Here is a 25,624-nt window from a genome sequence, read left to right as displayed (position 1 = left end):
GCGCCCGACCCCCGCCAGCCTGCGCTGCGGCTGCCAGGGGGTGGCCTGTCTCTGGGACAGGTTAGCAGTAGGTCCCCTCGCCCCCCCCACCTCAGGTACCCCCTACTTCCCTGTTCTCTCCTTCAGTCCGTGGCCAGTCCTTATGTGGGAGCCAGAGTCGATTAGCACGGACCCCCTCCCCTTCCTCCTCCTCTTCCCCCCAGCCCCCTCCTTTCTGCTCTTCTCCAGCCCCTTTCATCGGCTAGTCCATTCCCCTAATCCTGGCCCCCTCCCCTAATCCCCCCATCCGACCCCAGGCCGGCTGCAGCTATTGTAAGGTGGAGAGAAGGGAGGGGAAGAGAGAAAGGCGGGGTGGGGGGAGGGCCACCTGTTCCAAGACCCCCTTCCAAGGCCAGACTGGACACCAGGATGGGGCCAAGAACAAATCACCCCTGGGGGCCATAAGGACCCGGGGGATGGGGGGCATGAGTGGTGCTGCAGAACCAATGAGAGGGGGGTGGGGACAGACACCCCCCCTCTGAAAAGACCCAGAGTGTCACGCATACACAGTGACACACGCTCTTTCCTCTCACTCCCGGCGGCGGGGGTTGCCCTGGGAGACCAGGCAGTGAAAGGGAACAATTCTTCGCAAAGGGGAGAGAGGGGGAGGCGGGGAAGGGTCTGAGGGCTTGGACACAAGAAGAACCGGAGGTGGCAGGGAAGAGGATTTGGAATTTATTAGGGTCACAAGCACCCCTGCCTTCCACATTCAGCACGCCTGAACCACACACTGCCATCCCTTTTGTAGCCTGGGAACTTAGCGTCCCCATCAGCAGGAGGCCAGGCAGTGGGGTGGGGGGTGAGCAGAGTCCAGCTTCCACGAGGCAGTTACATGAAAAGACCTCCTGAGAGAGAGACAGACATCGGGACAGGTGCATGGTGGTGAGATGTGTGGCCAGGCACCCACTTCTCTCCCCTTCAGGCTGCAGGGTCCCCTCGCTTTCTCATGCAGTCTGCTTTTCTGTCCGCCCTCCCCGTGAAGGTCTCATACCAGTGACTTCCACTGAGGCCCCTGTGATGTATCCACTGTCTTCAGATGCCAAGAATGCAACCACATCTGCCACAGCTACGGGGGCGGTGGGGGAGGGGCAGTGTCACTTCCTTAGATCCAGGGTGGCTGTGCCCTCCCCCAAGCCCCGAAGCCCACACCAATCAGTAATCCCTGTGCGACCTTTTCAGAGGTACTACAGATTTAAGGTTCCGTTCAAGTCCCCCCCTCAGAGCCTTCTCCCAGTGCTCACCCTCAGGGTCCCCCATGTGTCCCAATGGAATCATTGCAGTTACCTGTTAAGAAAACACGTGGGTAAAAGTTTCTTTTATGGACTTTTTTTCCCCCTTGTTTTTTCATCCCTCATTACGTAAATGGTAAATGTCTGGTATACTTACTGGTTGCGCTGTGCCCAGCAATCTCCCTCAGAGACCTGCTCTGACAGACAGCCCCCCCACCCCCAGCCTACCTTGTCCTTCACTTTCTCTGGCATTTTCTGGGTCATGGGCGTTGCAATGAACCCTGGGAGGACTGAGTTACATCGGATCCCATGACTGCTGGAGGAAGAGTGGATGCTGACCCTGGGAAGGACACTGCCCTCCCCTCAGCAAGGTCCCCAAGGTGCCCCCGCCTTGACCCACCGTCCAAGCTCCCGGGCTGCAGTCTGTGTGAGCCCAATCACTCCTGCTTTAGAGGACGCATAATTTGTTTGTCCAATATTCCCTACCTACGGTGAGTCAGAGACCGGAGTGAGTCAGGAGTCTCTATGGGAGCCGCTCGCTTCCCAGTGCCCACATGGCTAGCTGGCCCGGCCCACGTCAACCTGACCTTTCCAATGATGCTACTAATGTTGATGATGGAGCCGCGACAGCCACTGGACACCAAAGCCTGGGCTGCAGCCTGGGTGACTAGGAAAGTGCCCTGGCACGAGAGGATAACAAGGCCAGCAAGATCAGCTGGGGTGCAGGCAGCCCTCCTCCAAGTCCTATCCCGGGCTGGGGGCGGGTACAAGTCAGGTTCAGAGATCACCACCTTGAGGTTGACAGCTATGACTCTGTCCCAGTCTTCTTCTGACATGTGGAGCAGAAACTCATCGCGTGTGATGCCCGCACAGGACACAACGACAGATGGCGGGCGAGCATAGCAGGCCTATGGGAAGGAGGGGGAGGCTGACACCAGAGACCACAAAGGGCCGGCCAGGGGCTCTGCGGGGCGCGCGCGCGGCGCTGCTTCACCTGCACTTGCTCCAGCAGGCGCCTGGCTGCGGGGCCCTGCGACACGTCGGCCTGGAAGGCAGCGTGCGCCCCGTGCTCGCTCCCCGGGCCGCCCAGCAGCCGCACGGTGTCCTGTGCCGCCGCCCCGTCCAGGTCGCAGGCGGCCACGGCGGCGCCCTCAGCCGCGAGGCGCACGCTGATCGCACGGCCGATGCCGCTACCCGCACCTGAGTGGGAGAGTCCGCGGCAGCGGGGGAACACGGGGCGCAAAGTTACTGTAACTGAGAGAACCGGGACCCCAGAGGTGGCTCTTGCTGACATGGCCCGGGCACCCCAACCCACCCTGGGGGGAACCCTGAACCTGTGACCAGGGCCAGCGCGGAGCAGAGCCGGAGCTGAGACGCCATGACGGCTGTGGGTGGGCGGGCCCCGAGCCCAAGCCAATCGGAGCACGGCGGGGCGTGGCCAGGCCCGGTCGGGGCCCAACGGGAACTCCCATCAGCCTCGGGCCTGTGGCAGCCAGTGTGGACCTCCCATCGCGGGGGGCGTGGCCGCCACCAACCCTGGGGACCTAGGGAGTCCAGGGGACAGGGGGACTCCATTCCACCCAAAAAGACAAAGGCTGCATGTGGGGCAGGAGATCCAAGTACTTTATTTCTGGTTACTGTTCCTCCACACCCATTTAAACAGTGATATAAAATGAATAGAAACAAAACCAAATCTGGCCCATGAGATTTTACCAAGGAATACTCCCACCCTCTACTTCCAAATCAGGACACACGATTGATGTCTACCCCGCTCCAGTTCCTCCTGCCAGGTCTCCGCTGAAGCCATGGAACCAGTCAGAGGGAGACAGGCCTCAGAGCACCCTGTGTGGCATGTTGGTGCTGAGACCACCAGGTAGGCTGCTGTCACCCCAGCCTTCCTCACGGCCCCGTTTATTACCCCCAAGACCGCAACAGTGTTGGGTAGTGTCCCACACTTGGTCCCGCTGGCTCTCATGCTGTGTGGCTGTCACACCTGAGGCCCACCCCTCCCTCACTCGAGGTGGGCGATCAACACCATCATGAGGACGCCCCCCAGCAGCCCCAGCACCTCCAGAAGGGACTGCAGTGGGGATGCCTCCCTCAACAGCTCGGGCAGCACAGACACTGTTGCTACGTAGATGAAGCCACCTGCAGTGAAGGGCAAGACCCAGCCAGGCCCTGTACCACCTGCTGCGTCACTGCCCACTGCCCCTCCCTCGGTGAGAAGGGCACAGGCTGTGCCGGCCAGTGCTCCTACTGCGGTCAGGAGTTGCAGACGCATCGCCTGGTGGGCAGAAGAGAGAGACAAGGTTATCAGCACTAGGAAGCAGAGGCAGGTGGCTGTCTGGGGCCCCTGGACAGCTAACAGCGAGTCTCTGCCTCAGGCCCCGGCTCCCCAAAAGAGCCAGGTCCAAAAAAAAAAAAAAAAAAAAAAAAAAAAAGTGTTAAGGAGGGAACAGCTCCTGAGAAAGGAGGTCCTGTCCAGGCTGTCCACACATGAGGGTCACAGTGCAACCATGCAGAGGCAAAGGAGCCACCCCATTTCTAAGGCAAGCTGGGACCTGATGACAGGCAGTTGACACCAACCTGTTTTTTGCTGCAGCCAGACTGGACTAAGATGGCAAAGTCGCCGACCTCATGAGGCACCTCGTGTAGCAGGACTGTCATTGTGGTCAGGATCCCGAGCCCTTGGCCCCCACGAAAGGAAGCACCAATGGCCAGTCCGTCTGTGAAGTTGTGTGCCAAGTCAGCAGCCAGATTTAGGTATCCAGACACACGCAGGTCTTTTGCAGAGACAAGACAGAATGGTTGAAGGCGCCATCACCTCCAGTCCCACCTGTGGCCCCGGGACTTTCCAGGGCTGCAGTGGCACCTACAGCACCTGTCCTGTGAATTCCCTGACCCCACTCACCCTTACCTGAGCCTGGCTTTTCTTCTTCCTCCTCAGGGTTCTGAGGTTTCGCTGGGCCATCTCTGGGCCCTGTGTCTCCTCCTCTCCTTTTCCGCAAGCCCGTTTCCTTTTCTGCTGCCCCTGAGCTGGGCTGTTCCTTTGAAGGAGATCCTGAGGGAGGACGGGAGTGGATCAGAGCACAGCTTGTTGGTGTCCTCCACAGGAGGCCTGCTCCACCACAGGAGCCTGAGTGTGCTCTGTGGCACTCAGCGTGGGCTCACCCTGTCTTCCATGTCCATGGCTCCCGTGCGCGTGACTGTGCCCATGTCCTCCTTTCACATGTCTCACAAATTTCTCCACCACGAGGAAGGCGACAATCCCACTGAGAACCCACAGCCCCACGGAGAGGATGGGGCCCTGGCCTGAGGACAGACACAGCGAGGCGTGAGGGGATGCGGGTTCTGGACCCTTCTCACGTGTGGGAGGTGAAGAGTGGGAGGCAGACCTTTCCCAGCACCCCATCTTTCTCACCACTGTGGGAGTGTCCGTGTCCTGGCTGCTCCGGAGTGTGGTGAGAGTGAGGCTCTGTGGGCATAAGGAAATAGGGCTTGAGAGATGTGCACGTGAGGACAGCTGGGAAATCTGGGATCACCAATGAGCAAGAGCTCCCTTTCCTTCCAAAGAACCAAACAGCTTAAGCTTTTGAGTTCAGAGACGTCACTTACCCAGAGCATGAGGGATAAGGTGCAGGAAGGCATCACCCAGGAGGCCGCCGGAAGCAAAGCTGAGCAAGATCTGGAGCAGAGAGCGATGCCTGGGAGAGTTTGACTCCACTGGGATGAGAAAGAGCACGAAGAACGGGGCTGCCGAGATCAGCACGGTGGCCCCCAGCGCCTGGTCAAAGAGTCAGAAAGCAAACACGGAGCTCCCCAACAATTCAGAGCCAGTCCCTCCTCCCCACACCCCCTGGGGGACTCACATAGGCCCAGAGCGTGACAGTGTCCAGGTGGTGCTTCGTGCCTGGAGCCGGAGCTGCGTGGCTATGTTCGTGGGCATGTCTGTGTCCTCCGTGGTGGTGGCTGTCGTGGGAGTGGCCATGGTGCAAATCCCCGTGTGGGTGTCCATGGCCGTGGCTGTGGGCATGCCCGTGCCAGATGCTCTCGTGAGTGTGGCCGTGACCATGGGCATGGCTGTGGCCATGGTGGAAAGCTTCGTGTGAGTGCCCGTGGCCGTCCTCTTCCACGTCTCGGTGCGGGCCATCGTGGCCCTCGTGTCCGGCCACCAGCAGCCCCAAAGCCGCCCAGGTCAGCAGTCCCGCAGCCACCCAGTGTGGGGCCCGTGGGCCCCGAACCATCACGCTGGCCAGAGACGCCGACTCTACTTGACTCTACCTCGGGGGAGGGCGGGCGTCCGCTGTACTCCACTCGCGCCCACGGCTTGCTCAAACCCTCTTACACGGTCTCTATCCCCCGACACCCTTCGCGGATGCAGGGCCTCCGCCTTCGGTCACCGCTCTAGCCTCGGGTCCGGCAACTCCACGGCCTCTCTGGGCCCTCGTCTCTATGGCCCGCTAGCCGGGGACCGGGCCTGGAAAGCGCCGTAAGGGAGCAGCAGGGACTCCTCACCGGCTCCGGGGTCCTCCCGGTTCTCGGTTTGCTGGGAGGACGTGGCACTCACGCCTCGAGCTCCCGCGAGACCAGGAAGTCCCCTTCCGCCCGCCCGCGCCCCGCTACCTTCAGCAACATGGCGGCGCCCCGGTGGCGGCGCGGCCCCGGCGCGCACGCGCAGAGCTGGGGTTATCTGAGGGGACGGCGGGCGAGGCGGCTGACGGACGGAGACCGCCTCCTCCGTTCCCAGCCCAGGCGAGGGGGGCGGGAGCTCGAGCCCAGACTTCCCGTCTGTACAAAGATGGCGGCCGCGCCGGGGCCGTCACTCCCGCGCCGAGCCGGGCGCGGCGCCTGACGAGCGGCGCCGCCACGGGCCGGAGCCCGCTGTCCCGTCCCCGAGTCTCCCCTCGTCCTCCCCCTGCGCGTCCCCGCCGCCTCTCCGGCTTCCCCGACCCTCGGCCCCGGCGTCATGTCTTGGGCCGCCCGTCCGCCCTTCCTCCCGCCGCGCCATGCCGCGGGGCAGTGTGGGCCGGTGGGGGTGAGAAAAGAGATGCATTGTGGGGTCGCGTCCCGGTGGCGGCGGCGGCGGCCCTGGCTGGATCCCGCGGCGGCGGCGGCGGCGGCGGCGGCGGCGGGGGCGGCCGGAGAGCAGCACACGCGGGAGCCGGAGCCGGGGGAGGCTGGCCGGGACGGGATGGGCGACCGCGGGCGGGGTGAGTGTCCCGTGGGCCCGGCCGGCGGCGCCCCCTCCCCTGTCCTCCCGTCCCCGCGCCCCCGCCCCCTTGTTTGTAAACACGCGCCCTCTCCGTCCCAGGCCCTGCGCCCTCCCCCGGGGCGGGGCGCGGCGGGGGAGCTTCCGCCCTCCAGGTGCGGGCGCGCGGGGCCTGCGTGCGCGGTGGCGGGCGGGCGTGGGAAGGACACCTTTCCCGTTGGCTGGAGGACTCAGGGCGTTCGTTCGAAGGCTGAGCTTGCGCGCTGGCAACCGGGTATTATCTTCGGGACAGTCTCTGCCCCGGCGAGGGGGTCGCTGGTCCATCCCCCCCACGTGCTTCTCCACCCCTCCCCCAGAGGTCAGCCTGGGATGACCCAGTAGCCTCCGCCTGAACTGCCTCCGCTCGCGGCTGAAATTAGGAGTGAAATGGTTGTTTGGCAACTTGGTGTTTTCTCAACTCTGGGGTTGTCGGGTGTGGTGGGTCAGGGAGAATTAAAGTGTCGGTTTGGATGATCAAAAGACTCACTTTCTCTTCTTGTCTTTCCTGTCTGTGTGTCCTCCTGTGTGTGCCTGCCTCTCAAGATTCCCGAAGCCCAGACAGCTCCTCCCCGAATCCCCTTTCCCAGGGGATTCCTCCCTCTTCTCCTCCTGGCCCACCTCCCACCTCTTCAGCACCTCCACCTCCAATGCCACCCCCTCCACTGGGCTCGCCCTTCCCAGTCATCAGTTCTTCCATGGGGTCCCCTGGCCTGCCCCCTCCGGCTCCCCCAGGATTCTCCGGGCCTGTCAGCAGTCCTCAGGTGAGAGGTCGCGACCTACGCATTGCTTCTGCTTCATTTCCTTGTCCCCACCTTCTGGCCTCCTCCCCCCAGATCTTTGCGTGAACTTCCCCATGACCCACTGACCTTTCTGGTTCTCCAATCCTAGCAGGCCTGTGGTCTCAGAGCTCTTCCTGAAATGAACGGTCTTTTGGGGCATGCTTCTCAGCCATATTTTGAAAACAAAAACGTTAAGACCAAAGGGAATATTCTTGATGTCCTTTTCAGCTCACAGTGACTCTCTACCCTTTTGGTTCTATGTTCCCTCCCAAGACAACGTGTTGTACGAGGTCCTTTCTTGGGGTCATGCTTCAGGGAAGGAAGGCCCCTTCTGTCAGGCCGCGGTCATCACCAGTGCCCTTGGGATGGGTAGCCCAGAGTCCCAGGGGAAACAGTAGGGATGGTCTCCCTGACATCTGAGAGGTCTCCTGTGACTTCCCTATTTCCCCCACCCCAGATTAACTCCACAGTGTCGCTCCCCGGGGGTGGGTCTGGCCCCCCTGAAGACGTGAAGCCGCCCGTCTTAGGGGTCCGGGGCCTGCACTGTCCACCCCCTCCAGGTGGTCCTGGGGCTGGCAAGCGGCTGTGTGCAATCTGCGGGGACCGGAGCTCAGGTATGGGCCTCAGCGCAGGTGCAGAGGAAGAAAGCACTTGGGCTGTTTACCACTGCCTCTGGGGTTCCCAAGGCTCCTGAGGCTGGCCAGAGCAAGGAGGCCTGGGGCACCTTTAGATTCCTGTCAGATGCAGGCAGGGGCAGGAGAGCGGCTGGCACAGGGTTTCTGATCACCGAGGACTGAGTTGTCCGCACCTTTTTGGGTGGAACATAGGAAGGGTTTAGACTTTATTCCTCTGTGAGCAGATTGGCAAGGGACTGAACACGAGGAGTCCTCACTGCCGCACTTCTCCCCTTGTAGGCAAGCACTACGGGGTGTACAGCTGTGAGGGCTGCAAGGGCTTCTTCAAACGCACCATTCGGAAGGACCTGAGCTACTCATGCCGCGATAACAAAGACTGCACGGTCGACAAGCGGCAGCGGAACAGGTGCCAGTACTGTCGCTATCAGAAGTGCCTGGCCACTGGCATGAAGCGGGAAGGTGAGGTCCTGCCCTGGTCAGGCCTCAAGCCCCAGGCCCGCCTCCCACCCCGTGGGGGAGCCTGGAGGAGGCACAGCTCTGGACGGTTCTTTCTCTCCTCCAGGGGGCGAAGTTTGATTTCTCTTTCCTGTCCTCCTCAGCTTGGTCTTTGGTACCTTGCCCTGCTTCTGTCCTGAGTTTCTATCTTAATGGTTGCTCCTGAGAGTTAGCCCTGTGGTGCTGTGGGCCAGCCAGCATGGTTTAGTCTTAGGGTGAGATGACCTGTCACCCCGATGGGTCTCTGTCCTGTCCACTTCACACAGCCCCTTCCTCTCCCCGAGGCTGTGTCCGTCCTCTGCCCTCCCAGCCCTTCTTGGATCCGGAGACTCTAACCGGTTAAGCCACAGAATTTCAGACGAGGTCAGGACTTGGTGCCCTCATCTCTGTCTCTATCTAAACCCGATTCCTGGAATTCTAGCAGACATTTTAGGGCTTAATTTGGTCCAATCTCTGCTTTAAAGAAGCCGAATCACAGCTTTCCCATGGTCACACAGCAGCAGGGCGTAGGGCTTGCTGTCAGGCATGTCTGGGTCCAGTGTGTACGTGGCCCGCACTGCTCGGGCTGAGGGGGCTATTGAGTGTCGTCAGCCTCAAGTTCCTTGTCCCTAAAATGGACGCAGGAACCCTCAAGTCCATTAGGACGCTGCAGGGACTGTTTGAGCACGCTGGCATATATTTTAGCTCATCGTCCGCCCCATTTAAACATAGATTCTCCCCTGGTTCTTTCACGTTCTGTTGTCAGTCGGAACTGTTATTCTGCCTGTTTAGTTACGTGTGGTGATGGGGGAGAGAGCCCGGGGCCCTGTGTGTGCTGGGCAGGCCCTCTTGCGCTGAGAGCCCTTCTGCTTTGAGTGTGTCCTAGTCTTGCGTTTCTAATTATCTCTCCAGTCGCTTCATCTCCCACGGGACACGTGCCCTGAGAAGCCCCAGTGAGATTTAGACCCTTCATAGCTGGCTTCTAATTTTGCATTTCTCTACCCACCCCACAGCGGTACAGGAGGAGCGACAGCGGGGGAAAGACAAAGATGGGGATGTGGATGGGCCTGGGGGAGCCCCTGAGGAGATGCCCGTGGACAGGATCCTGGAGGCAGAGCTTGCTGTGGAGCAGAAGAGCGACCAAGGCGTGGAGGGCCCTGGGGGAACCGGGGGTGGCGGCAGCAGCGTGAGTGATGGGGTTGACCCCTTCTCCCTCAAGATGGGGGTGGGGGAAAAGAGAGTCCAGGTGTGCTTGATCTGTCCTCCTCCCTTCCTTCCACCCCCCTCACCTTGCCCTGAACCAAAAGGCCTTCCAATAACCTGAGGCGAGCCAGGCGTAGTGGCACGTGTCTATAATGTCAGCACTTGGGTGGATCTCCATGAGTTCAAGGCCGGCCTGGTCTACATAGCAAGTTCTGGGCCAGTCAGGACTCCGTAGTGAGACCCTGTCTCAGAAAGTCTCATCCTGATGTGGAGTGAGGGCTCTGCCACCACTGCTCCCACTGGACAGTCCCACATCAATGGTTTCCGTGGTTTCTGTGACTGCCATGGGAGAAGCCTGAACTGCGGTGGCGGGTTTAGACGGGGCGTGAAGGTATAAAGGCGTATCAAAAGCCCCTCGCCAGACAGGTGCCTTACCCTCTCTCTGCAGCCAAATGACCCAGTGACTAACATCTGCCAGGCAGCTGACAAACAGCTGTTCACGCTCGTGGAGTGGGCCAAGAGGATCCCACACTTCTCCTCCCTCCCCCTGGACGACCAAGTCATACTGCTGCGGGCAGGTCGGTGACACGTGGCCCTCCTTAGTCTCCCGGCGCTCAGGGAGCGCAGCTGCGGCCTCTGCCCTGTCCCTGTCTTCTTTGTGTTCTGGCTCCCGTGGCTGGTGTTGGTCTGCTGACCCATCGTGCCCTCTGGCCCGCAGGCTGGAATGAGCTCCTCATTGCGTCCTTCTCCCATCGGTCCATTGATGTCCGAGATGGCATCCTCCTGGCCACAGGTCTTCACGTGCACAGAAACTCAGCCCATTCTGCAGGCGTGGGAGCCATCTTTGATCGGTCAGTGGCCCTCGGTCAGGCTGGCCTATAGCTAGAAGGGGTGGGGCTACAGGCTGGTCCGTGTCCAAGGCTGGCTGAGCTGTGACCTTTGAGTGACCTGCAGGTCCCTCTCCAGGGTGCTGACAGAGCTAGTGTCCAAAATGCGGGACATGAGGATGGACAAGACAGAGCTTGGCTGCCTGCGGGCAATCATTCTATTTAACCCAGGTAAGGGGAGGCCGCCCGCCTCGCAGCCCACGGCAGCCTGGGAGCTTTCTCTTCCAGCGGTCCCCCTCAGTAAGACCCTCCGCCCAGAAAAGCCACTTCACTGATGCCCTCCCTTCTGACCCTGACCCACAAACCCAATGGGCCTCATCTCCCTCAGGGGCACCCTGAGGGCCGCCGTGTGCATGTCTGTCTGCACTGACTTGATTCACCTGTTGCCTCCCTCTTCCTCTTCCTCCTGTGCTATTCCAGACGCCAAGGGACTGTCCAACCCTGCAGAGGTGGAGGTCCTGCGGGAGAAGGTGTACGCGTCACTGGAGACCTACTGCAAGCAGAAGTACCCTGAGCAGCAGGGCCGGTGAGCAGGGCTTGGGGCTGTGGACCCCGCGGAGGGTGAGGCCGGGTGTGTCCAGGGCCTGGCGGGTGCTGGCTCACTCACTCCCGCCCCCACCTCAGGTTTGCCAAGCTGCTGCTCCGGCTTCCTGCCCTGCGCTCCATCGGCCTCAAGTGTCTGGAGCACCTGTTCTTCTTCAAGCTCATCGGCGACACCCCCATTGACACCTTCCTCATGGAGATGCTCGAGGCTCCCCACCAGCTAGCCTGAACCCAGACGCACACGTGTGCTTCTCGGCAGTGGGGAGCATCGTGGAAGAGGACTGGATGGGGTGGGAGGGGCCAAGGGCCCAGCCAGAGCCGTGGGCGGGGCGAGTGGTGCAGCGCAGGAGGGACTTCCCTAGCCTGCAAGGGATGTGGCAACACTTAATGGGGTTTCCTTGGTCTCCAAGTCAGAGGGAACCCCAGCTCCTGTGAGGAAGGACTACATGTCTACCTTCAGTGGCCTTGAGTCTCTGAATTTACTGGGGTCACCTACACCATGATGTGGGTGATTTCTCATCCTGGCCCTACGCCCTTCTCATCCTGCCTCGGAGAATGGAATGGCGCGCCCCCAGAAAGGAGTGTTGTGGGGCAGGCCCCCCAAGCTAATGGTGTGGGAGCAGGGCTCTGACAGCCTTTCATCCTCCCAGTCTTGTCAGATGGGGCAGGGGGAGGGGCCTGCCTCTGTCCTGTCAGCCCCTGCAGTCAGACTGAAGGGTAAAGGGGTAGTGGACATGGGGGAACCCACTGCTATTTTTAATTCCCTGCGAGGAGGGGCTGAGAGTTACACTCAAAGAAGTACTGTACATCCCCAGGGTGGCTTAAATGCCAGGGCTGGAGGTGGCTTTGGGCAAGGAGGCCCCTCAGGTGGCCTGTCCCTGGAGCCCTGCTGCTCGACCTTCCTCATCCTAAGGTGTAGGTGTCTGCGCTGTGACGGGGGCGGCTGCCTTGGGTGGCCCTTCCCTAGTCCTCAGCTCACTGGCCGGGAACGGGGGGAGCTGTGGGGGGGCAGCCTGTAGAGACGGTGCTGAGCTGCCTGGATTTTACCATGGATCTCTTTGGGGGTTCCCTCCCCCCCTTTCACTCGCACATAAAATCGCTTTCCAGTTAAAATACTTGTTTTCTGGACTGAAGTAACTGGGTGGTGGGCACCCTGGCGTCTAGGTGTGGGGATATCCGGTGAGAAACCCCGACATGCTCCCTGGATACTGCCACAGCCCGAGGTTCCCTAGGGCTGCAGAGGCGGTGCAGGGTGGGGGACAAGGCGAGCTTTGTCGGGAGGGGGAGAGGGTGTGCCAGGGCGGGGGCGGGGCTGCTTTTCAAAGGCGCCTTGTTCGAGGGTGCCCTCCCAGCGCCAGCGGGCGGCGGCGTCTAGCTCACTGCAGCTTTCTCCCGGGCTGCGCCGCAGGCTCCGGGCAGACCCGGCACCGTGCCCGCCTTTGGGGGCGCGCTGGTCTCAGTGTTACCCTCCTAGAGCGGCCAGCCGTCCCTGTGTGACCCCCTTTGGCCAGAGCCTTCCAGCAGAAATCTCCTGCCCCTCATCACAGTCCTCTGCCCCCTTTCGCTCTGCTCTACCTAGTCCGGTATTTCTTTTTGGGCCATTAGCCAATATTCCCATCTCTGGCCTCCCTCCGCTCTGCAGGCGACCCCACGTCCCCCACCTTTGGGTCGCTATCTATAGCTGGGTCTATAAACACCCCACCCAGGACTGCTCTGTAATTACACGGGGCGGGACGAGGGAGGTAATTATGGAGACCTGATTACGAGTGGGCGTGGGGCGGTCACCCCGTAGGCCCGCCCCTTCTGTCCCACTGTGCCCTGAGTCCCTCCCTGGACTCTGTAGAGGGGCTCTAGGCCCCCAAAGGCGGACCATGGTGTGACGGGACCATAGGATCCTAATAAGACATGGGGCTAGAGGTGTATTGTGTTCCCCCAAATTCAACCCGAGGGAGCACATGGGTCACCTAATCCCCCCAGAAGTAGGGGTGCGTGGCTCTAGGGCCAGCGAATGAGGAAGGCTTCCTGCCCCCACACTCCCCTGCCCAGGTGCAGATGGGGTGGGGTTTCCCCTTGGTAGCTGTGGGCGGGCAGCTAGAGGCGGGGGCTGGACCTGGGGGCGGGGGCAAGCTGGGGTCTCTGAGCTGCCAGGGTGGCCAGGGGCACACAGTAGCGGCCACCGAGGAGCAAGCAGCAGTGACAAGCAAAAAGAGGTGCCCCTGCCACAGCACCTTGCTGTATGGAGCTGGCTGCCGAAAGCTGCTGACATCCCGGGGTCCTGGTTCCGAGGCTCAGCTGGCTTCTGTCTGCTGTCAACACCAGGGCTGTCTGGAGCTCAGACCTGGCCTTCTGAGCCATGGAGCGGTGCGGCCGCTGCCACCGCCTCCTTCTGCTCCTACCTCTGGTGCTGGGGCTGAGTGCTGCCCCAGGATGGGCAGGTAAGAGGAGTCCTCCCTCCCTCCGTGTTGTGGCATCTGCCTAGAAAGGACCTCTGATGTCTGGAGTAGGAGCCGCTGAGTCTTAAAAGATTTGGGGTGACCAGAGTTTAGGATAAAAGGCATGACACAGGTTCCTTGGAGCCAGTGTAGGACTGTCTTCTCCCTCCTTGAAATGACTGGCAGAGGTCGGGTAGTGCCAACAGCCCAGAGCTTGACTAGGCTGGATTCTCAGGCTTTGCTGATGTCGGAGTGGGTACCAGGGCCGGTGGTTAAAGGAAGCGGGGTGACATCTGTAGGTCAGAGCTTAGGAGGCTAGGAAAGAAGTCTACCTCCACTGTCCCATCCTTTTTAGGTCCCCCCAACCCCTCCCAGTGCCCTGGATGCTGCCACGCGGCTGGCTCTAGGGAGCAGCAGGGCTGGCTGCCAACAGGACGGCTGCTGGACAGGCCAGGATCAGGTGTCTGAGGCCAGAGCCAAGTCTTTGCATTCCTGCCCCTCCCCTCCCCCTCTGGCCAGCCGGACTCCCCTGGGACCCTGGTGTCCACGGCCAATCTTTCCTTTTTTTCCCCCCCTTCAGAAGGGAAAGGCTCCTCAGAAAGAGGATTTGATAACTGGATCTAAGCAGGACTGGAAAGCCAGCTCTGCTCTCCTGGAATAGTGTGTGTGTTTGTGTGTGTGCGAGTGCGATCTCCATTATTCATGTTTTCTCTGCTCAGAGAAAATAGGCAGAATGACGGCACAAAGGATATAGATTAGACCAAAGAAAAAACAGAAAAACGGAGCTCATGGTGTTTACAGAGTCTAGGCAGGGGGCTGACCAAGGTAACTGTCTCTTATTTGGGAGCTGACTGGATGGAGGAGGGACTCACTCCAGGGAGATGGGAAACTAAGAAATCCTGAGAACAGAAGACAGGGCATTCGGAGGCTCAGGGCACTAGATGGGATGCCAGTGGGTCTAAGACAGTGGGGTTAGTATGTGGCTTGAGGTGGGCGGGCCTGTGGGCAGTGAGCGTGTGGGGGGGGACTGTCCTCCATTGGGCTTTGGTAGAGGGTGGGGGCCTTGAGGTCTCCTTGGCCTGGGGTCTCTGTGAGTCTCTCTGTCTCTGTCTCCCGTACCACGGTCTCTCAAAGCTGCCCTTGTGTGTCAGTGTTTGTGGGGCTGCCACACTTTGGGGCCAGGCTCCTCAGGGGCGGGGGTGGGGGGTGGGGAGAAGGTCGCGGTTTCCTCAGCTCTGGGACTCAAAGGGCCTTTTCTCTCCTGCCTGCCCCACCTCACCCACCCCACCAGGCTCTGCTCTCCTGACTGCCCTGGCCTCTGCCCCGCCCCACGCTTCTACGGACACTTTGCAAGCACTCTCTGTGGGAGTTCTCCACTGTGGAGACAGTGTGAGAAATGTGTGCTTTAGGGGGGCCAGTCTTCGCTTTCTAGAGTTTGGGCCCAGGAAACCGAACCCTAAGGAGACCTGGCTGGTGGCCTGCAACTTGAATCTTTGGATTCAGGTGGTGGGGGATGGCAGGGCAGGACGGGGTTCCAGGTGTGGAGAGCTTGCCTGGGGTTTGGGCAAGAACTCTGATGGCATCTACAGATGTGTGGCGTGGAGCCCTGGACCTGCCCCTGTTCCGTGTGGCCGCAGCAGCTTCCCCTTCCCCCTCCCCAAACTCATTCGCCAAGCCTTGGGGCACAGGCGTCTGGGCCACCTTGTTCAAGTATCTCCTTCCTTAGCACAGGCAGAGTTGCCCCTGCCCCCACCTCAACCCTCTGCCTGTAGCCACTGGAAGACCTCTCTTGTACAGCCACCTTGCTGCCTCCCTGTGCCCGGGGTGATCGATTGTCCAGATGTTGTTTGTGCTAGAAACGAGCAGATGCCAGGAAGACGGAGATTGGCAGATACGGAAAGAGAGGGAGGAGAAGAAGAAGAAAGAGGGAAAGAAAAGGATGAGTGGGGCGTGGGGGAGCTGGGGAGAGCAGGTGGGAGGGTCCGACAGGTGCAGACAGGAGCCGAGGCGGAGACTGGAGGGGAGAGGTGGAGGAAGGAAAGAGGAATCTTAGTTGTGTTCCCAGCTGGGAGGCAGAGCTGGTGAGTTTGAGAAGCAGCTGTGTGTGGGGAGCAGCGGGGTGAGGGCTGAGAGGGCGTGGCAGACCTGCGTGCCAGCCCGGCTAGCTACGTTTCCCCTCTGGGTCACTGCTTCCCATCATATAGGTCCTTTCAGGAGAATACAGAGACGGAGACCGAGTTGGAGAGCTGGGTGTTTCCTATTCAGATCCTCCCTGGGGCATGTCCTGTCCCTGACTCTAACCTTGCTTCTCCCAGGTGCACCCTCCGTGGACGTGCTACGCGCTCTGAGGTTCCCCTCCCTTCCTGATGGCGTCCGGAAATCAAAAGGGGCCTGTCCAAATGATGTGGCTTACCGTGTGTCACGACCCGCCCAGCTCAGTGCGCCCACCCGACAGCTCTTCCCAGGTCTGGGCAGTGAGATGGGGAGGTGGTGGCAGGAGGCTTGGGATCTCTCTGTCTCTCACTCTGTCTGTGGATCTCTTTCTCTGGGGTACCAGGAGGCTTTCCCAAAGACTTCTCTCTGCTGACGGTCGTGCGGACCCGCCCTGGCCTCCAGGCTCCCCTCTTGACTCTATACAGTGCCCAGGGAGTCCAACAACTGGGCCTAGAGCTCGGACGCCCTGTTCGCTTCCTGTACGAGGACCAGAGGGGGCGGCCACAAGCTCCAGCTCAGCCGGTCTTCCGAGGTCTCAGCCTAGCAGACGGCAAGTAAGTCAGTTTGTTCTCTGTCCTACCTGACCCACGTTGTCAGCAGAAAGTGCCTCAGAACCCCCAGTCTTTAAACTGAGGACTCTACTGGCCCTTTGGGGACACTTGGCCAATGCCTGAACTTGTCACTTCTTGATCGGGGTTTGGGTCTCAGAGTCTGTCTGCTGCTCGCACACTGAGAAAGTTACTTGACTTTTTTGAGCCTCAGTTTCTATGTCTGCGAGACAAAGACCATCACATATGACACCCCAACTAGAGAAAGCCTACAGGTGCCCGCACTATATGCACCCGGTCAGCGGGAACTGTGGCCATTCTTTCAAATTTTTAATTTAGTCTGTGTGTGTGTGGGGGGGGGGGGGAGGCTTGCCGGCACATATGTCTATGTACCGTGTGTGTGTGCCCGGTATCCGTAACATGCCAGAAGAGGGCGTCAGAGCTCCAGAGACTAGAGTTACAGGTGGTTGTGAACCATCCTATGGGTGCTGGGAATTGAACCTAGGTTGTCTGGAAGAGCAGCAAGTGCTCGTAACAACCCTTCAGCCATTTCTCCTGCTTTATCCTTGTAATTTTTTCTTTCTTTCTTTCTTTTAGTTTTTCTTTCTTTCTTTTTCTTTTTTTCTTTTTGGTTTTTCAAGACAGGGTTTCTCTGTGTAACGTTGGCTGTCCTGGACTCACTCTGTAGACCAGGCTGGCCTCGAACTCACAGCGATGTGCCTGCCTCTGCCTCCCAAGTGCTGGGATTAAAGGTGTGTGCCACCACGCCCAGCTATCCTTGTAATTCTTAACCTCGTTAGCATCGTCAGCTCCTGCTGGCTGTGCCCCAGCCCTGTTGACCCCTGCTTTCCCTAGTCAGTCACACGAAGGAACGTCTCACCCCACGATTAGGTGGCACCAGGTGGCAGTGGCTGTGAAGAGTCAGTCCGTCACCCTCATTGTGGACTGTAAGAAGCGCGTTACCCGGCCCCTTCCCCGGAGTGCGCATCCGGTGTTGGACACCAATGGTGTGGTGATCTTCGGTGCCCACATCCTAGATGATGAAGTCTTTGAGGTAAGCGCACAGCCGGCAGAGGAGGGTGAGTCTGGCCCACACTTCGACTCCAGCCTTCCATCTTCCTATGCTTAGGCCTTCATTTTTCTTCCCGTAATTTATTTTATTTTATTTCTTTTTTATTTTTTCCCCATTATTTTTGGTTTCCTTTTCCTGTTTTCAGGGCCGATTATCTCAATGGACCTCAGGACGTCCCTCATGTAGATATGGCTCATGGCTGTTTATTCCGTCAGTAGTCACCTCTTCACCAAATCAGTCGATTCCTTCAGCCGATGGACTTGTTTATTCACCTGCCCAGTCACCCACAGACAACCCCTCATGTGTGCACCCACCACCTACTCATCTGCCCGCCCAACTGCGCGCTCACCCGGACACCCGTCACTTACCTGCCTGACCCGCTAACCAGTCACCTGCGTGTATACTCACCCACTCACCGGCTTCCCCTGCGCAACTCCTCCTCCTTCAAGCCACCCGTCCGTCCATCTACCTGCCCTCTTAAGCCTTTCCATCCATCTACTCACTCATCCACTCTCCTACGCACACGGACGCACGCAGCGGCCCACACACCCGCATAACCACAGATCCTTTACAGACTGCACTGCTGCTCCCCTGCCCACTCACCCACTTATCTGGCCACCCACTCCCCAGCCAGCAAGCCCTTTGCCCACATATTAACCCATCCTTAGAGCTAGGCAGCAGTGTGTAACCTTTACTCTGTGCCTCTCATTCGTTAGCCTGTGAGTCTGCCCATCCACCTATCCACCCATCCACCCACCCATCCATCCACCCACCCACCCACCCATCCATCCATCCACCCCATCCATCCACCCACCCATCCATCCATCTACCCACCCCACGCAGCCACCCACCCACCCATCCATCACCCACCCACCAGCCACCAGCCAGCCAGCCACCCAGCCAGCCACCCACCATCACCCACCCACCCAGCCACCCACCGACCCAGCCAGCCACCCACCCACCCACCGACCCAGCCACCCACCGACCCATCCATCCACCCAGCCACCCACCATCCATGCCACCCACACCACCCACACCAGCCAGCCATCCCACCCACCACCCACCCATCCATCCACCCACCCACCCACCCATCCATCCATCCACCCCATCCATCCACCCACCCACCCATCCATCCATCTACCCACCCCACTCATCCACCCACCCATCCATCCATCCACCCACCCATCCATCCATCCACCCACCCACCCATCCACCCACCCATCTATCCACCCACCCACCCATCCATCCACCCACCCCACCCATCCACCCACCCATCCATCCATCCAACCACCCCACCCATCCACCCATCCATCCATCCACCCATCCATCCACCCACCCATCTATCCACCCATCCATCCACCTACCCATCCACCCACCCATCCATCCACCCCATCCATCCACCTACCCATCCATCCACCCATCCATCCACCCACCCATCCATCCACCCACCCATCCACCCACCCACCCATCCACCCACCCACCCACCCACCTACCCATCCATCCACCCACCCACCCACCTACCCATCCATCCACCCACCCATCCATCCACCCACCCCATCCATCCATCCACCCATCCATCCATCCATCCATCCATCCACCCATCCATCCACCCACCCCATCCATCCATCCACCCATCCATCCATCCACCCATCCATCCATCCACCCACCCACCCATTCACTTCCGCGCTCACTGCACTTGAACGCCTATTGACCCACCCGCCTTTCCATTCCATTTCTCCGTTCATCCACTCACCCGTCCACCCACACAGCCAGCTACCATTTTCTGAATACCTAATTGGTGAAGGAAACAATGATGGTATAAGGTCTTTGTCACCCCAGGGAGTTCTTTGTTCTGCTTTGTGATGAACCAGTGTGTAAGCACCGTGTGTAGACCCAAGTAACTGCCGCTGAGATTCAGAAGGAAACGAATTCTTCATTTCTAGCGGTTCACGCGGAGGACTCCCACCATCACTGATGCTGTAGGGTCAAGCATCCAAGGCTGTGCCAGTGTCTAGAAGCCACTGGGCAATGGTCCCTGTATGACCTCTGTCACTCTGAGTGAGCTTGGGCTCTTTATTGACTCTCTGGGATATGAGATACAGGGATGACAGTCCTTGTCTCGCTACTGTTCCCATGTTACGGAGATCCCTGTCGGAAGCTGATCGTGACCTTCTCCCATGACACATCTTAGTCCTAGACCCATATATAGCTATATCTATAGCAATTTTGAATGTAGCTATTTATTCATTTGTCACTTGTGCACCAGTTGGTCTACTCTTCACCTGCCCAGTCATCCAGTCACCCACAGACAATGCCTCATACGTGCGTCCACCACCCATTCGTCCACCCACCCAGCTGCGCGTTCACCCAGACGCCCCTGAGCTACCTCTGGATGCATGCATTGTCTTACCTGCTCACCCATTGACTTCCGGACCATCTGCCAAGTCACCTTGGCCTAGACTGCTCCCTCCGCCTCTCTGAGTTCCTCTGTCCATCTCACATCTTTTCCCTCGCCTCATGTCCTTGCAGGGTGATGTTCAGGAGCTCGTGATTGTCCCAGGCGTCCAAGCTGCCTATCAATCTTGTGGACAGAAGGATCTGGAGTGTGAGAAGGCACAGGGCGACGGACCTCAGATTCAGAAGCCTCACAGAGCCCAGAGATCTCCAAAGAAGCAGCCAGCAAGACTTCATAAGCCACAGAGCCAGGAGCCCCAGCGGCAGGTGAGGGAGTCAGGCAAACTGAAACCGCAGCGTTATGGGGTGGACACTGGGCTTCTCCAGGGCAGTTCCCACAGCGTTCCACGCTGCTCCACCCCATCCTTTCCTCAGTCCCCAGTCATACCTCCCTCCTCCCAGTCATCATCCTTTTTATTTTCATTTAAAAATAAAAAGAGTCATTATGGAGAAGGCCTGGCGGGAGCTGCGCCCCGCTGTGTGGTATCTTCTTCCTGTCTGCCCCGGGTTTCCCAGCACTTTCTTGAATTAAGAGATTGGGAGTCAGTAGAAAGCAGGGGAGCCCCAGGAGGAGGGGGCAGGAGAATGAAGCTGAGGTGTGGTACCCAGCGGGAGTGGTAGGGAGGGCCTAGGGGTAGAGGGGATGGCAAAGGTGGGCGGTCTGTGGAGGTCTGTGGAGGTCTCTGGCTCACCAGGTGGGAGGGAAGAGGGTTGAAAACCTGGGCTGAGGGACCTGGGTGTCGGGGTGACAGATGTGTCCTTGGGGCAGTCTGAAGACAGGAGGCTCAATCTCTTAATCGTGTCTGCTTCTATCCACATGGGGAACCCACCCCCTCTTTTCTCACCCCGCCCACTCTCTCCTTCCCCACTTCACACCTGTTTCCCACCCCCACACCATCTCCTTCTGCCCTCCTTCCTGAACCTCCTGCCTTCGATTCTCCGGTGGCTGTCCTGTCCTGGCTGTTCCCCTCCCTGCTCCCAGCCCACTGAGCCTCTCTACTATGACTACGAGCCCCCCTATTACGATGTGATGACTACAGGGACAGCCCCTGACTATCAGGTAACCTGAGGGCCCCTCCTCCTCGGCCTTTTCTCCCAGAATCTCCCATCACTGTCTCCTGTGTTAAGCCCCCATCACACCCTAGTTTCTGGGAGAGACACTAGACTAAGGAGGTTCACTTGCTCACTGCCTGCCCCCTATTTCTCCACTGCAGCGTCCTCAAAGCTCCAGCCGCAGGGTTCCCCCTTCCCCTAGGGGGCGTCGGACCCCTCCCCGAAAGTCTAACCCTCCTGCCAAGAGGTCAGCAGCCAGTCAGGCGCCCCTCTCACCAGCCGGGAGACCTTCTCCAGCTGGAGGCTCTGGCAAAGCCCTCCGCCAGCCGCCCCCCTCCCGACACCCAGCTCGACGGGCAGCTTCCCCCGCTGCCCGGGCCCCCCCCAGGACCAGAGGCAGCGGTTATCGGCAGGTAGAGCGGGGCATCCAGATCTTTGCCCCCAACTTATAGACACGGGAGACTGACTCTTCTTAAACTGTCTTCCTCAAAGGGGCCACAAGATCTGAGATCTCCCCCACCCCTCATCCCAGATCCCGGTGGGCATAGGTCGCAGCTTTGCTTTCTTTCCTGCTAAACTCTCATGGCCACCCCTACTCCTTTCCTCCTCCCCTTGGGGCTAGTACCCCACTCCAGGTGAAGAGGAAGGAGCCCTGGAGCCCAGTCCCTTGCCATTCCTTGCAGAGGTAACTTTGCCCCCAGCCTCATCCCAGCTGAGCCCCCACCCTCATAGCACCTTGACAAGCCATCTCTCCCTGGCCGGAGGGCTCTTTGTAATACCCACTTAAGCCTCTTCTGGTCACTCCGGACCTGCCACCTGCTTGTCTAAATGTGGCCGTTTCTTCTGGTGTCACTGCCTCCTCACTGCATTTTGACTAAAGTGGAGTCTCCGTGTAGTGTTCAGTGGGCTTCTTTCTGTGCCATGACGCCATTCTCAGACCCGCCCTCTGTCCGACGCTCTATCTCTTTTCTTCTCTCTCTGTCTTTGGACTTGGATTCCTCACCATCATTACTGTCCTGCGTCCAGCCCTCCGGCCACCCTCCTTGTCCTCCACTGTTTCCCCCACCCACAGCCATTTCCAAACACCCGTTTTGTGGTCACTAGTCACTCCTTCCCATTCAGCCCCTCCCCTTGCCCACTTAAGGGAGGAAACTCCAGTCCCGGTCACCCTCAGATCTTTGGGCTAGAAGTCATCAAACCGTGGGGTCCAGAGGACATCTCTTAGGACTAACACCCCCATCTACCCCTTCTCCTTCCCTGTCCTTGGGAAGGAACAGACAGATCTTCAGGTCCCCCCAACAGCCGACAGTTTCCAGGCAGAGGAATATGGGGAGGGTGGCACAGACCCCCCAGCAGGGTTCTACGATTACACCTATGGCTATGGGGATGATTATCGTGAGGAGACCGAGCTTGGCCCTGCCCTCTCTGCGGAGACAGCTCACCCAGGAGCCGTAAGTGAAAGCAGCTCCTAGTCCATCCTTCGCCATCAGGGGGCGCTACGTGGATTGCTTCCTGTTTGATCCTTGTTGGCTGTGAGCTACTTCCTGTTTGATCCTTGTTGGCTGTGAGCTACTTCCTGTTTGATCCTTGTTGGCTGTGAGCTACTTCCTGTTTGATCCTTGTTGACTGTGAGCTACTTCCTGTTTGATCCTTGTTGGCTGTGAGCTACTTCCTGTTTGATCCTTGTTGACTGTGAGCTACTTCCTGTTTGATCCTTGTTGGCTGTGAGCTACTTCCTGTTGGTTTGTCACATTCTCTTCACATGAGATGTCTGTGTTACTTGAGAAGATCACTTCTTATTTTCTCCTGCCAAATGTCTTACCTCGTTGCCTTCCTGTAGTGTGGATCCTCTGTCTGTGGCAACCAGGGCCACTTCCTTTCTTTTTTGCCTACGTCTTGTCTAAATCGAGATGGGTGTTATAAAAATGTTTGTCAATAGGTAACTGCTTCGTGTCCAGTTTCGGTCTGTCTCCCTTGCCGCCTCTTGCTCAAAACAACCTTATGTCCATGTGGATGCCAAAGTTTCTAACTTCCTGTGTCACATTTTCTAGCCACATCTGATCTGCCTTTCCCCATCTTCTTAGCCTTGATGTTCCTCTTAGCGACTGTGTGAGCCTGGGCTAAAAGGGATTGTTTGTGTTAGGGTTTTCTTCCCATCTTGTGGCAATTTTCTTTGACAATAAGACACTTCCTGGGTCTCTCAGATTATCAAAATCATAAGAACGTCCATTGTGGACCTAGATATTTATCATGCTGTTTCCTGTGTGTCCCAGCCTTGATGTTGTGCTTTTTTTCTGGATCTTGCCTTTTATCCTCTTAATTCTTTTTGCAAGAGTCACTCTCTGTTTTGTGAACTTCTTTTCTCTCTTGGCCATGGTAGCCATGCTGTTTTTGAAGGTCCACTTCCTGGATTCTTTTTTTCTCGAGTGCTTCCTGTCTCTCTAACCACTTCCTGTTTGTTCGGTGTGTTTTCTAGCCATCCTGGCCATATTTAATTTTTCTTGGCTCTGGCATCAGTCTTGCTTCCAAGTGGGTGTCCCTTTGTTTCATCTCCTCAGTCACTTCCCAGGTCTTCAAATGTCCCGTCTGTTGGCCGCCTTCCCCTTGGCTCTACTTTGTGCTTTGCAGTCATGGCTGCCCCCTTGCTGCTGCTGCCTAGCTCTGTACTCCGAGCGTGTCTGATGCTGCCACCCTTGCTGCCTTTGCTTTGTGCTTGAGCTGGGGACTGATCGTGCTGAACAGGCCAAGATGGAGGTGGAGGGGGGAGTCTCAGGATCTTTTTGGGGGGTGTTGGGGTGGTAGTAAATGATCCTCACCCTCTGTCACTATCTTTGGTCTGGCCTACAGCTTGGGGTGGGAACTAGGGTGGAAGAGTGGGAGGGAGGGACTGGTGGACTTAGAGCTAGAGGGGCCAGGGGAGGGGAGGAGAGGCGCAGCATCCTTGCTGGGAAGGGAGCTGGGGAATTGTGCCAGTTACTTCTGAGGTTTAAGTGACTGACCCCAATTGCTGTACTTTTCCAGAATCCAGTTGAGAGGCCAGAATTTGAGATATCAGTGGCAACAGCTTTCTTAATCTCCTTGATGTGTGTGTTTCGCCTGTACACACACACACACACACACACACACACACACACAGGATGCCTGTGGAGGTCAGATCACACTGTCACATCCTCTAGAACTGGAGTTACAGATGGTGTGAGCCACCATGTGGATGCTGGGAACCAAACCCAGGTCCTCTGCAAGAACAAGTACTCTTAACTGCTGAGCCATCTCTCGAGCCCCTCTGGGCAGTTTTAACCTGTGAGCCCCTAATTAGAAATTAGAACTAGAAACGAGCGTGGTGGTGGCACTTACAGGTCTAAAACATGGGAGGTAAGGCAGCCTGGGATACACAGCGAGTGTCTCAAAACAAACAACAGCAAGCCATAGATGAACGGCTGTACGTTAGAGCTTGTGCTTTTTAATTCTCTGGAGAAAACCCCATGGCTTTTAAAATCAGACTCTCACCTGACTCCCTGCCTTACTCCTACCCCCAAGAAATACGCGTACCCACTACTTGGCAGAAGGGCGAGGATGGGGGTTATCTAGGGGTCCCTGGGGTCAGAAGGAATCTTTGTGACAGGGCAGGGTCCCCCAGAAGAGGAGTACTGAGGTTTGGAATCCTGAATGGGGAAAGCGGCTCTCCGGGTGGCAGCGTGTGCATGTGTGCGTGCATGCTTGGGTGGCCCAGGGACCTGGCTTGGAGTTTGGAGGTGATCCTGTGAGTGAGGGCTGGAGTTGGGATGGGACAGCCATGTTGTCCTGGCTGTTCACGGGCCCCACTGGGGGTTACATGTATGTCTCCCTCAGGTTGCCCATGGACCCCAGGGGCTAAAGGGGGAAAAGGGGGAGCCTGCAGTGCTGGAGCCTGTAAGTCGCACTGGTCACAGGGCTGAGGGTGGCGCAAGGGAGGAGGAAGTAATAAGGTAGGCTTCTGACTTTGGATGTCTGACCCCACAGGGTATGTTCGTAGAGGGACCCCCTGGCCCAGAAGGCCCTGCGGTGAGTGTATCATGTTAGCAGCTCCTGCAGGTGCTTCTGGGCCTGGCCTGGGTGTGTTCAGGTCTCCTCCACTCTGCAGAGTTCTTCAGTCCAAGTTCCCGATTCCCAAAACTGCTGCGGTAGAGACTACTCCTCGGCCACGTGCCCCCTCTGATGTGCACCCCAGCCACGTGCTCCCTTCTGTCTGATGTGCACCCCACCACATGCCCCCTATGTCTGATGTGTACCCCTAAGCCACATTCCCCCTCTGTCTGATGTGTACCCCTATGCCACGTGCCCCCTCTGTCTGATGTGCACCCCTAAGCCATGTGCCCCCTCTGTCTGATATGTACCCCTAAGCCACATGATCCCCTCTGTCTGATATGTACCCCTAAGCCACATGATCCCCTCTGTCTGATGTGTACCCCAAGCCACATGCCCCCCTCTGCTCAATGTGCACCCCAGCCATGTGCCCTCTCTGTCTGATGTGCACCCCTAAGCCACATGCCCCCTCTGTCTGATGTGCACCCCTAAGCCACGTGCCCCCTCTGTCTGATTTGTACCCCAGCCACATGCCCCCTGTCTGATGTGCACCCCAGTCACATGCCCCTCTGTCTGTTGTCCACATCTGACTTTCCTTCTTTTGTCCCTCAGGGGTTAGCTGGACCCCCTGGTATCCAGGGGAACCCAGGCCCAGTTGGAGACCCCGGGGAGAGGGTAAGTGAATGTTCTTGGTGGGGCAGGGGCTGCAGAAGATCCATTTGTATCCCGTGGGCGCTGTGTGCAGTTATCCC

The 25,624-nt window shown here is 58.4% G+C and overlaps 4 protein-coding genes across 7 annotated transcripts in view; 2 read left to right on the top strand and 2 right to left on the bottom strand.

Moving 5' to 3' along the window:
* Positions 1-668: 668 nt before the first annotated feature.
* On the bottom strand, positions 669-2,687 carry Hsd17b8 (hydroxysteroid 17-beta dehydrogenase 8). Its single transcript, XM_051153589.1, has 9 exons — positions 2,603-2,687; positions 2,263-2,468; positions 2,060-2,176; positions 1,856-1,948; positions 1,669-1,754; positions 1,497-1,581; positions 1,281-1,323; positions 1,031-1,105; positions 669-884 (listed from the first exon to the last, which is right to left on the bottom strand). The coding sequence occupies exons 1-9, from the start codon at positions 2,646-2,648 to the stop codon at positions 868-870; spliced, it is 768 nt and encodes a 255-aa protein (XP_051009546.1). The 5' UTR covers positions 2,649-2,687; the 3' UTR covers positions 669-867.
* Positions 2,688-3,221: 534 nt separating this feature from the next.
* Slc39a7 (solute carrier family 39 member 7) lies at positions 3,222-5,512 on the bottom strand. The gene is made up of 7 exons (XM_051153587.1): positions 5,138-5,512; positions 4,884-5,052; positions 4,690-4,743; positions 4,440-4,580; positions 4,186-4,329; positions 3,855-4,051; positions 3,222-3,552 (listed from the first exon to the last, which is right to left on the bottom strand). Exons 1-7 carry the CDS (start codon positions 5,510-5,512, stop codon positions 3,280-3,282), a joined length of 1,353 nt encoding a protein of 450 aa, XP_051009544.1. The 3' UTR covers positions 3,222-3,279.
* A 669-nt stretch (positions 5,513-6,181) lies between these two features.
* On the top strand, positions 6,182-11,319 carry Rxrb (retinoid X receptor beta). 4 transcript variants are annotated; one of them, XM_051153584.1, is made up of 10 exons: positions 6,182-6,478; positions 7,060-7,277; positions 7,753-7,909; positions 8,210-8,389; positions 9,418-9,590; positions 10,056-10,185; positions 10,326-10,458; positions 10,574-10,665; positions 10,915-11,020; positions 11,119-11,319. In XM_051153584.1, the coding sequence occupies exons 1-10, from the start codon at positions 6,235-6,237 to the stop codon at positions 11,264-11,266; spliced, it is 1,581 nt and encodes a 526-aa protein (XP_051009541.1). In that variant the 5' UTR covers positions 6,182-6,234; the 3' UTR covers positions 11,267-11,319. The 4 variants fall into 4 exon arrangements, with proteins under 4 accessions (XP_051009541.1, XP_051009540.1, XP_051009543.1 ...); XM_051153583.1 differs by having other exon boundaries at positions 10,562-10,665; XM_051153586.1 differs by lacking the exon at positions 6,182-6,478 and adding an exon at positions 6,645-6,751 and having other exon boundaries at positions 10,562-10,665.
* A 1,872-nt stretch (positions 11,320-13,191) lies between these two features.
* Col11a2 (collagen type XI alpha 2 chain) overlaps positions 13,192-25,624 on the top strand; it is a 28,277-nt gene continuing 15,844 nt past the window's right edge. The window contains exons 1-11 of the mRNA XM_051153582.1: positions 13,192-13,472; positions 15,785-15,934; positions 16,027-16,237; positions 17,123-17,285; positions 19,833-20,024; positions 20,740-20,817; positions 21,433-21,495; positions 22,082-22,261; positions 24,660-24,719; positions 24,810-24,851; positions 25,485-25,547. Coding sequence (XP_051009539.1) covers positions 13,391-13,472; positions 15,785-15,934; positions 16,027-16,237; positions 17,123-17,285; positions 19,833-20,024; positions 20,740-20,817; positions 21,433-21,495; positions 22,082-22,261; positions 24,660-24,719; positions 24,810-24,851; positions 25,485-25,547 — 1,284 coding nt within the window. The 5' untranslated portion in view covers positions 13,192-13,390. The remainder of the gene's footprint in view (positions 13,473-15,784; positions 15,935-16,026; positions 16,238-17,122; positions 17,286-19,832; positions 20,025-20,739; positions 20,818-21,432; positions 21,496-22,081; positions 22,262-24,659; positions 24,720-24,809; positions 24,852-25,484; positions 25,548-25,624) is intronic.

The sequence above is a fragment of the Acomys russatus genome, chromosome 11 (assembly GCF_903995435.1).
Source record: "Acomys russatus chromosome 11, mAcoRus1.1, whole genome shotgun sequence".
Classification (NCBI taxonomy): domain Eukaryota; kingdom Metazoa; phylum Chordata; class Mammalia; order Rodentia; family Muridae; genus Acomys; species Acomys russatus.
Note: the sequence above shows the minus strand (reverse complement) of the source record. Positions and strands in the feature narration are given on the sequence as shown.